Genomic DNA, 12433 nt, shown 5'->3' on the forward strand with positions numbered 1-12433 from the left:
AACATTTATCCCAACACCATCCAGAAAATTGTTTTTTATGTCAACTGTTCTAAAGAATCTACAAGATCCTAGTTACGTACTTAAATTATATTAAATTATTTTAAATTTTATTATATATATTTTCACAACCGAAACAATTACAGCCTTGATCATTAAGCTATTCACCGAGTTTCATCAGCATTTGAAAGCATAGTGCCGAACATTGAGTATGTTGCGCTGATCTTCAGGAGCTAACATCTTGCTTCAATCAAGCGACTCGTCTTCGACTTTTACACAATTTTGGGACTTCATATTTATTAAATTGTGTTGTGACTTCGTGCCTGATAGTATATGCAGGCTGGCTCACTTAACTGTTCACCTCTTCTCATAAACACTTTGGGGCACAGAGCTGAACATTGCGTGTGTTGTGCTACTCTTCAGAAGATTGTGCCTTACTTCATATAAGTGACTGACCTTCTACTTCTTCTAGATTTTATGATTTAAAATCGCGCATTGTTAATCCCCATTATCTTATAATTCTTTTTCAACTGCTTTTGTGAAAGACTCATCCTTTAATTTCTTGTTTTCCTATGCATTGTTTTTCTATTTTTTTCGGCTGATGATGACCCAGATTGGTGATCGAAACCAGTACCGCTTCTACTTATAATTAAATAAGAATGTAACACTACATTTCTTATTTACTTGTATTGAATAGGTTGGACCATGTTATTTGAGTTTAATTGTAATGGTTGAATGGGGCGGTGGAATGAGGCATGTCAATGCCGAGAGGCACAAAAAATTTTCGTCAATGGTCCAACATATGAGTTAAACCAGTCATCAGTTCACTACTATAGAGCAAGATTTGACAATATTACATAAAACAAATAAAGGGGCAGACATTACCTATATGTGGTGATAATCCTTTTAACGATAATTTAAGGTATGTGCATGCTTCTTAATAATTATGATACAAATCTAGATCATTTTTAATACTCTGTTGTCAATGCCTCACAATGAAAGTAAAACTGTAAGGATAAAAACAGTTTTGAGGCTAATCAAAGATGAGTGTTCACTTCAGTTATTTCTTTATTGCAGAGACATTTCAGCATGTCGTTATTCAGAGGAAGAAGATTGGTGGAGGTTGCACTGAGAGATTCAATTGATCAGTGCAAGGAAGCTGAGCATGTTGAAATGAACTGTGAACATGAGAAAAGCCAAAGTGACGTTGGAATTACTACTTCCATTCTACAAATGTTTTGGTGGACCATGAGTAGTGACAGTAATGAAATTACGAATTTCGACTATGCGTTTGAGCGTGAAATGGTGCCTATGTTGGGAAGTGATGAGATGTGCCCTAATAATGGTATGACGATGATTCATGTGAGCGATTTTCGAGAAGCTGATAATTTGACGACTGGAAGGTCAAGCAATGAAACTCAAAATGATTGTCCCCATCTGGAAGACAAGAGACAAGATTCATTTGTACCTTGCAGTGTTTCAAATTATGAACACCTGACAATGGCTCTGGAACTACCTGAAGTGATTGACCAAGATTCAGATGGAGCACCACACTCAACCAAGACCCGTGAGTCTCTAATTGTAGGGCGTAGTGAGAAGAGAAAGAAAAATTATTAACCAAGAATTGTGGAAGAAGAACCATCTGCTTGGTCTGGAATATCTGTCATCCAGGGGTAAGGAAGTATCAAAAATGTGTGTTAGGTGATCCACATGTCGCGAAAAGTTACAGTAACGATTGCAACAAATTTAAAGAAGAGGATAGAGAGGGAATTTTTAATGACTATTGGAAACTTTTATCTGGATTAGATAATGTAAATACTGTGTTTTAAGTAATGTAAAGTTAATACCTGAGAAAAGACAAATAATTGAAGAAACGAAGAGTAGGAAATCGCAAACTAAGCACTACCTTTTGCCACTTAATGGAGAGTGCATGCATGTATGTTTAAGATATTTTTTAAAGACGTTTGTGATAACCGAGAAACTTATTGGCTACACTGTCGAAAATTCAACAGATTTAACCATTGCTAAGCCAGATATGCGTGGTCGCCATGAGCCACATAACAAAAGCAAGAATAGCAGTGTAGAAGCGGTAAAGGAATTTGTTATGTGGTTGCCCACAGTACCTTTACATTATTACCAATATAAATGGTCCGTTATTGGACATTATAAATTTTCCAGCTAACTCATTCCTGGTTGCCAGCGTTTTGCCCCGTGTGCTAAGTTGGGCTCATCAGTTGGTACATAGCACACCCACCAAGACGCATGGCTAATGCATACCGTGGAGGCCACTGCGTAGGCTACTTTGAGCCACCGGCAGTGCCAATGCACTATGAGCTACTTTGTCTCATTACCAAAAATTGATGCCTGCTTGGCCATCAGATGATATTGATTCCCATAGGGAACCTGAAATATTTGTCCCAAATTAGTAGATTTATAATACCCATATAAATGGTCCGTTATTGGACATTATAAATTTTCCACATAACTCATTCCTGGTTGCCAGCATTTCACCCCCCATGTGCTAAGTTGGGCTCATCAGTTGGTACATAGCATACCCACCAAGACGCATGGCTACTGCATACCAAGGAGGCCACTACGTAGGCTACTTGGAGCCACCGGCAGTGTCAATGCACTATGAGGGACTTTGTCTCATTACCAAAAATTGATGCCTGCTTGGCCATCAGATGATATAGATGTTGATTTGCATAGGGAACCTGAAGTATTTGTCCCAAATGAGTAAATTTATAATACCAATATAAATGGTCCGTTATTGGATATTACAAATTTTCCATTAACTCATTCCTGGTTGCAAGAGTTTCGTTCCCGTGTGCTAAGTTGTGCTCATCAGTTGGTACATAGCACACCCACCAAGACCCATGGCTAGTGCATACCGTGGAGGCCACTGCGTAGGCTACTTGGAGCCACCGGCAGTGCCAGTGCATCTTGGTGGGTGTGCTATGTACCAACTGATGAGCCCAACTTAGCACACGGGGGCAAAACACTGGCAACCAGGAATGAGTTAGCTGGAAAATTTATAATGTCCAATAACGGACCTTTTATATTGGTATTATAAATTTACTCATTCAGGACAAATATTTCAGGTTCCCTATGTGAATCAATATCATCTGATGGCCAAGCAGGCATCAATTTTTGGTAATGAGACAAAGTCTCCATAGTGCATTGGCACTGCCGGTGGCTCCAAGTAGCCTATGCAGTGGCCTCCACGGTATGCACTAGCCATGTGTCTTGGTGGGTGTGCTATGTACCAACTGATGAGCCCAACTTAGCACACGGGGGTGAAACACTGGCAACCAGGAATGAGTTAGCTGGAAAATTTATAATGTCCAATAACGGACCATTTATATGGGTATTATAAATTTACTCATTCGGGACAAATATTTCAGGTTCCCTGTGGGAATCAACATCTATATCACCTTCAAATTACTGCATGAAGAGTACAGTACTAAAGTACCTTCCAGCTGAAATGAAAAATATTTCAAATGTGTACAGACAGTTCAGGCAGCAAGCACCTGATGCCATGAGTATCCAAGTATACAAGAAGATATTCAATACTTCCTTTAATATTGGCTTTCACAGTCAAAAGGAAAACAAATGTTCTACTTTTGAAAGGTGTAAAAATATGCCAGAAAATAGTGTAACTGTGGAACAAAGATCAGAGTTTGATATCCAGCTTAAAGAACTGCAACATGTAGAAGAGATATTCCTACAGGATCAGAAGGTACATACATAAGACAACAGTATCCTTACTACTTCATTTGACTTACAGAAGGTATTACAAGTTGTCCATTTCATGACCGTATCGACGTTTAATCAAGAAGTAAGTATTAATAACCACCTAATCGATACTTTATAAAGTATAAAGGAGATGATATAAAGTATCGATTAGGTGGTTATTAATACTTACTTCTTTTACAGAAGGTACTCAGTACACTGATGGGAGACAGCATGTTGGTGTATTACAGTAGGAGGAGGTATGCTGTATACAATTTATGTTTTATAAGAATTCAACTAGAAGTGGCTTTTTGTATGTCTGGGGAGAATGCGATGGAAAATGAGGGGCTTATGAAGTTTGCAGCATTCTTAAGAAATACATTCATGACATTGATGAGAGAAATGAAATAACTACCTTAAATTGATATTGTGATCATTGTCTGGGACAGAATAAAAATAAGCAGGAGATATACACTCTCAGCCAAGTGTTGCAGAAATGCACAACATTACAAGTGATCAAAATGATGTATCTTCTTCCAGGCCACACGTCCATGCCAGTGGATTCAATGCATGTCTCTATTGAAGCAGCTTGCCGTAAAATAACAATATGGGCTCCGAGTGAATGGCCAACAATAATCAGGAATTCCAGAACTAATCCTCGACCAAATGTATGTCACGTTGAAAGAGACAATTCTCATGATTGGTCCGTACTGAAGCTGACTATAAGCAAATTATCACAAAAATAATTTATTCTATTATCACCACCTATTCAATACAAGCCACGTGCTATGTGGGTGAAATATACATAATACTATATACACTTCTCAGGGACATGTTTCACCCCTTGTTAAGGGCATCATCAGCCTGTAGGTAACCTTAAGGTCAAATGTCTGAAAAATTATCTGTTCATACGAGGATTACACTGAAAAGAACGTTACGCATTAATATGGTACAATTATAATCTTAAAGAATGCCACATTACACACTAAGAGTATTGAGAATTGATAGTGTCTGTCTTGTGAAAATTAAAAATTAAAATGAAAACTAAACAATTTTTTAAAAGAAAATTAAGAATTTGCAGATCATTGGGATAGTAACAGTCTTGAGTAAAGAATGTAATCTTCTTGGGTACATTAATCCCAAATGTAATGTACCTGAACTTGATAAAAACAATGTCCCTTAGTTATAAACAACAGGTGGATATTTAAGAATAAATTAGATAAGTTGAGTGTTGTGATCAAAATGTTGTAAATTTAAAAAGTGATCGTATGTTTTCTGTCGCGTAAAGCGGTGTCAGAATTCCAAGTTTAGGCTGCTGCTTAACTGTTGAATTGTGTCCTTGACGTTACAAACAGTCGTGTGTGAATATTCTTACTTTTAGATGTGATTATTAGCCTTTGAGAGAGATATTGTCTGTAATGAATTAAGAGAGAAGTTAAAATTAGTATTTTGAAGCAGGCGTATAGACACTATTAATTCTCAATACTCTTAGTGTGTAATGTGGCATTTTTTAATGTTATAATTGTAGCATGTTAACATAGGATGTTTATAATGTGTAACATATTTTTCAGTGTAATCCTCGTATGAATAGATAATGTTTCAGGCATTTGACCTTAAGGTTACCTACAGGCTGATGATACCCTTAACGAGGGGCGAAACATGTCCTTGAGAAGTGTATATATTATTATGTAGATTTCACCCACGTAGCACGTGGCTTGTACTGAATAGGTGGTGATAATAGAATAAATTATTTTTGTGATAATTTGCTTGTATGTCACATGTTGAACCATAATGATTTTGAAGACTGGAAGAGCAAATCTGCTGTTACTGAAATGATGGTTAAATAGGAGTGAATTTCCTTTAACATCCGTTCAGTAAAGTTTGTGAAGGGAGAAAAGTGGCTTTATATCACCCACATGCTTTCTGAGAACAGTGAGACATTCACAGAAATGCTGCCAGTGACAAGGCAAAGATATAAGAAAAAGCTGGAGGTGCTCCAACAGGCCTATGAGACAAGACTTCCTCTGCCTATAAAGAAATTCAAGGACCTAGAGAAGCTATGCTCAATGAACATTATCCCACCAATTTATCATCAGGAATACCTACAGTTACCAAAATCTGGAAATGTTCAAGACAAGTTGGAGGAAACTTATGAAGAAGATGAATACCCAAAGGAACTTTAGATCAGTTTCTCTGTTTTCCTTCCCATTATCACGGAGCCATTAGCGCACCTGTACATATTTGTTTAAGTTATGCAATAAATTAAAGTTGGTTATTGATTTGAGATTAAATAATTCATACCCGTTTTATAATTCCTTCTTTATTTGTGTCACCGGTTGGTGGGACGGAGAACTGAAACTACAGTGTGTTTGGAAATGTAATTTTTAATATTTTTTATTTGTCTGAAGGATTTAATTTTTTTTGCAACTCTGGACTCTACTGGAATTTTATGTAACCGCAAGAAATATTGAACTGTATGAACATTTCAACATGCAAAAGTGTTTTGAAGTGATTTTTTTAAAATGTAGTTTTTATGTAATCTGATGTAAAATTTGTAAGGTGATTTATTTTGGAGCATCCTGTACCTGTACCACACGTGTGGTTTCCTATGATGAAATTTTGGTGTTGTAATCGTAATGTTCCAGAACTTGTGCAATTGCTAACGATGGTAAAATGACCATATATGGTCACAAGATTTCCTATTGGCAAAAAGGTCCAGGAATCTAGGGTAAGTTTGATCTTATTGGTTGATTGTAATTGGGCCATTTCCGGCCTTGTGGCCGGCTTCGAAAAATGATGGGTGAGCTCAGCGTCATTTTCCATCCGACCGCCCTCGCGAGCGTTCGCGCTCGAGGGCTACCCTCGGGAACTCCTGCCTTTCCGAAGTAAGTGTTATTTCAGTGTTTTTGCAATGTTATTCTCAATGTTTTCCGGTTTCGTTTCATTTAGTTTAATTCCTTTTGTGTTTCATTATTTCTTCGCTTAATGTCATCTTAAAAGTTTAATTTGATGAGTCCGAGTTTACCCTAGATTCCAATTGCCGTACTTTTAATTCTTTCATCCATTAAATACTTTCGCTTTAAACTATACCTTTAATGTAGCATCACCTTCATTGTTAAATCAAGTTTTATATTAAGTTACTTAAGTATGTCTTGTTTCCGTGCCATGGAACTGTATTTTGTAAAACTTTCTTGTCATTTTTAATATAGTTGAGCTAGAGGGTGTTTCTTGTAAGTCTTTTCTCCCCCATAACGTCATACGTTCCATGTACCTCGATAAGGGCTTCCCGCAGCTTCCACATCCTGTCTTAGTTGTCATTTTTAGGTCTGTAAGTGTTCCCTGTTTTGGTTTATATGAATTCTCCGCCACTGCATCATTTTCCTATCTCATTATTATTATTACTCTTATATTACTTTCTATTATTATTCTCATTATCATTATTATTTCTATATTATTATTTATTACTGGTTATTTCTATATTATTGTTGTTATTATTATGGTAATCGTACTTTCCGAAATTAACGGTTACAATTTGATAAACTCGTATCCTTGAAACAGGTACAAATGTATAAAAATAAACACAGAGCTAGTTAAAGCACTACAAATGAAAAGTTGGACATAACTTTCAGCTAATACCAATTTAAATGGTCCGTTATTGGACATTATAAATTTTCCAGCTAACTCATTCTTGGTTGCCTGCGTTTCGCCCTCGTGTGCTAAGTTAGGCTCGTCAGTTGGGACTTAGCACACCACCAAAGACGCAAGGCTAGTGCATACCGTGGAGGCCACTGCATAGGCTACTTGAAGCCACCAGCAGTGCCAATGCACTATGAGAGCTATGTCTCATTTTCAAAAATTGATGCCTGTCTGGCCATTCCTATGGGAATCAACATCTACATCATAACTTTCAGCTCTCGCCAAAAAGGTGAAGAACAATAATGTACAATGGGTGATTGTTTGGTCTGCCGTGTCACTATGTTATTAATATTTGAATAGAAATGCTTGATACTTTGATTTTTATGTTCTTAAATTTATTAATTAACCTTTTCGCCTGGCTGGAACTTTCAAATTCGACAAACTTGACCATATTGGTCCTTAATTGGTCCATATTGACTCGTACTAACAATAATGTATAATGGGTGATTAATAATATATTGACAGGGCGGATCAAACAATCACCCGTTGTACATTATTGTTATTATGAGTCAATACGGACCAATTAAGGACCGATACGGTCAAGTTTGTCGAATTTGAAAGTGCCAGCCAGGCAAAAAGGTTAATTAATAAATTTAAGAATATCAAAATCAAATATCAAGCATTTGTATTCAAATATTAATAACATATTGACAGGGCAGACCAAACAATCACCCGTTGTACATTATTGTTATTACGAGTCAATACGGACCAATTAAGGACTGATATGGTCAAGTTTACATAAAATCAGCTTCATGGTCCGTATCGCACTTCAATAGATTCACAATTAAGTATTTATTTATTTTCCACCTAGTCGATACAATGAATTGCTTAAGGCAATTTTTAATGGTCAAAAGTGGTACATGTTTCGTATATTATCAACATCTTCAGCCACATAACACTGTTTAGATGAAAAATATATAAAATTGACAAAGTAATGCTTTAGAGGAAGTGTCCTTAAAATTAACATTTTAACATTTTAAGGACACTTCCTCTAAAGCATTACTTTGTCAATTTTATATATTTTTCATCTAAACAGTGTTATGTGGCTGAAGATGTTGATAATATATGAAACATGTACCACTTTTGACCATTAAAAATTGCCTTAAGCAATTCATTGTATCGACTAGGTGGAAAATAAATAAATACTTAATTGTGAATCTATGGTCAAGTTTGTCGAATTTAAAAAGGTGAAGGTAGGGGAGAATAAAATAAGTATGGAAACTTTACTTCACCAAAAGAGTGAATATTCCAAAAATTCATATTTTTTACATTTGGGTGACAAATGAAAAGGTTCAATGGTAAATAATCTTTAGAAGATGAAAAATAGATAAGGCTTCATAAATTTGTATGGAACATTAATACTACCTTACTGAGGTAAGTACAAATCAGTTTTGGTTGATACTGAACATTTTTGTAAATGGCACATTTGCCCTTCTGGTGAAATATGGTCGACATGTCTTCTCACCCTCAGAAAATGAAAAACATTTCTCTAAGTGGGCTAGAGCAATCCCAAGAAAAGACATGCTGCTTACGGTTAAGTCTAGGATTTGTGAATGTCACTTTTCGAAGGATCTCATTATAAAGGTAGACTCGTTTATTGCTAATAGGGAAAAAGTTGAAATTACGAGAATAAGTTGGAGCTTAAAACCAGGGTGGGGGTGATAGAATAACACCCACAGTATCCCCTGCCTGTCATAAGAAACGACTAAAAGGGGCATTGCTTCCACTTGTGTCAGGTTCCTCACTTTCATCTATCCTATCCCACCTCCCTTGGTCAACTCTTGTTCTTTTCTGACCCCGATGGTATTAGAGCATTTGAGGCCTAGGGAGTCTTTCTTTACCCAATACCTTCAGTTTTTGAAGTATCGGACCCCATCCATATTTTCTCTCTGATTAGTGTTATATAGAGGATGGTTGCTTAGTTGTACTTCCTCTTAAAACAACAATCACTACTACCACCGAGAGCTGTCCAACACAATTTTCCAAAATTGCCGCCCTATTTAAAGAAGTCCCTGAAAATTTGAGAAACCCTATTGGAATGAGAGTTATTCAAAGAACATGCTGGAATAACAACATTAACAGCAATAACTTAGAATGTAATTAACTCAATTTTCCATTTACATATAAAATGCCTCGTAGTGACAATAATATGGAAATAAAAGACCTGATCTCACTTTGCCCTGTACATTTTAAGTAGCTGATAGTGACACTGATACTTCTAGAATTATTCTTAATTTGGGAAGACAAGATATAAACCAAAAAGAAATTAATTGCAAAAGAGGTCATCTCAGAAAAATTGCAATTGGTAGAACATTTTTATGGAGGTATATATTTTTTGTAAGTTTGGACAGGATAGACTCTATTGTTGTCGTACCTACAGACTTTGGGTGTAGCAGTGATCACAGATATAACTTTGTGGGAAAAGTATTGGTTTATTATATTAAGTCTTCTTTGTACAAAGGAAATAAGGGAAGTGTTGTTATCATCCAAATCAGTGAACCAACGCCTTCATGGATGAGTTAAAACATTTTGTATATCTCTTAGATTGAAATGCATAATAGTTTCAACTACAGATCAGAATTACTGAAGTTCAAATTTTTTCAGAGGATAATATTAAGCCATTAAATTTGTGTGTAAACCAGGAATTCCTGGAATGTCCACACAGGACACATGAAATGAAATAATTCAAAGGTCATTCTATCAAATGAACATCTTATGGTGTTAATGCAAGGAGTGCAATACAGCCATAGCAACACTAGTACAGCCTGCTGCCACCACCTATTAAGTACGAGAGAGCACTCCATTCCACTTTCCATACACCATGCTATAATGCTTCGAGACCAAACCGGACAGCACACAAGTTAGGACAAACACATAGCTGATTACAAATATCGGGAGAAGCTATGAAACAATTCTGACAAGCAGGTTGTCTACCCAAAAAATGTATATTTTCATTTTGGAGTACTGGTACATTTCTTGCAAATAAAACACACAGTAAACCAATTTTATTTTCTTTAAATTCTCTTCTAAGATTAGAGTGAACAGATTATTTGATTGCACGTATCATTCACGTATATAAGGTATTTTTGTTATTTGTTAAATTTTTGTTCTTATCCAAGTTGAGTGGCTAAATTAATTTGCTGCAATCTTCTTGTCCCATTGTTTGTTTATCCTTATTTGGTATTGCTTTATTGTTGGTGCTTGCCTTTCTGGCTAATAATGAGAAAAAAGGAAGGAAAGGAAAGCTTTCACTAGGGTAAAGAAGGTTCAAATCTTGGAAAAAATTGACTTGTTTCGCGGAACACATATTGTTGCACTGGCTCGTGAGTTCCAGCTCTCTGTATCCACATCCATACTGAAGACAATGGTGAAAAAAAGGAGGAAGCATATCATCAAGCGCTTCAGAATGCCGAAAAAAAAAAAAAAAAAGTACCGTATGCATCATATTCCAAATATGAGAAATTGGAAAATATAGTAAAAGACATTCCAATTGGTGATGTGCTCTTAAAGAAAAATGTGCTTAAAGTGGTAAACTTTCTTGGCATTGTAAATTTCAGTGCATCCAATGACTGGATTGACAGATTTAGGAAAAGACAGAACATAACCTATAATATTGTTTGTGGGGAAATCAAATGCAGTTAGAGATGAAACTGTGGAAAGAGTGGATCAATGGATGATTGCAGGAGCTGACTAACAAATACGAACCCAGGAACATTTTTAACCTAGACAAAATAGGACTGTTTTTCAGTGTGATGCCCAGCAAGATTTTGGCATTCAAAAAGGATAAATGCCATGATGGGAAACACAGCAAAATTGTGCTTACAGCAATTTTGGGAACCAATGCTGATGGCTCTGAGAAGCTCCTCCACCCCTTTGTGATAGGGAAATCTAAAATTCCTCGTTGCTTGAAGCTTACCAAATGCCTATGATGCCAACTGTAAAACTTGAATACCTCAGATCATTTTTTGACAGCAGTTGGCTGCTCTGGATGCAAAATAGGAAGATCTTCATTGACCATTTTCCTGCACATCCCATGGTAAGTTTATTTGAGGAACATGCAGTTTGAATTTCTGCACAGTAACTGCATAAGCAAACTGCAATCTATGGAGATTTAGGGGTTATATACTCCTTTACATACTGGTAGCAGGTAGGGACCCTCTTCGGTTGCAGCCCTGCCCAGGGAGTGGCGCCCCTGCCTCTGTGAGTCCCAGAGCACACTGACCTGGTGTGTAGCATCTGGTAAGGGTCCAAACTCAGGGTTATGAGCGAAGACCTCAACAGAATCTACAGTGGAGAACATGGACTTCAGACCAGTGGCGATTACAGAAGAAGCAGCCTAGTACTCGGGGAATAGTACGAGTACACTATTCATCAGCAGCGTTTGTTTTCCATTTTATGTGCAGCTGCAAGGGCGTCTGTTCCCCAAGTAAGGGGGGATATGAATAATTGCTGGTAGTAGCTCTAAAATGCCTTTGGGAGTGGCAACCCCATTGCAACAATAGCCTAAAATGAGTGGAGGTAATTATCAGCCTCAGAAAAGGTTAAGGCGTATTCTACTAGAAGTGATGCACAGTTCTTGTTCTGGGGGAGCTGTGATAAGTGGGCAACCAGCAATTAATATTATGAAGGTGGGAATAATACATTTTGTGACCCTGATGGGAAAATCAGAGGAGTTGATTGATTTTATGGAGAAAGAGGATGTTGCAATGATGGGATGAAAAGGATGAGTAGAGGGTACACCCTATACTGGAGTGCAGGATGCAGGACAAAGAATGGAGAAGGAGTTATTGTTAACAAAATCCTGGATGAAAATGTGGATAGGGTAGACTACGTTAGTGATTGAATAATCAGAGTACGACTGAGCAGTCCCAGACCTGTAGCTCAGATCCTTTCAAACAGAACAAAGATGGCCTAGGCCACCATAGCTCAATTGGTAGAGCAACCGACGCGAAATCGGGAGGTTGTGGGTTCGGATACCACTGGTGTCCGGCTGGCCATTTTTGTTCTG

At 37.0% G+C, this 12433-nt stretch overlaps 1 protein-coding gene across 1 annotated transcript in view; it reads left to right on the forward strand.

Annotated features, from left to right (window-relative positions):
• LOC136866830 (ATP-binding cassette sub-family C member 4-like) overlaps positions 1 to 12433 on the forward strand; it is a 291743-nt gene that overhangs the window by 198758 nt on the left and 80552 nt on the right. The window contains exon 19 of the mRNA XM_068226857.1: positions 1075 to 1564. Coding sequence (XP_068082958.1) covers positions 1075 to 1564 — 490 coding nt within the window. The remainder of the gene's footprint in view (positions 1 to 1074; positions 1565 to 12433) is intronic.

Source organism: Anabrus simplex, chromosome 3 (assembly GCF_040414725.1).
Source record: "Anabrus simplex isolate iqAnaSimp1 chromosome 3, ASM4041472v1, whole genome shotgun sequence".
Taxonomy (NCBI): domain Eukaryota; kingdom Metazoa; phylum Arthropoda; class Insecta; order Orthoptera; family Tettigoniidae; genus Anabrus; species Anabrus simplex.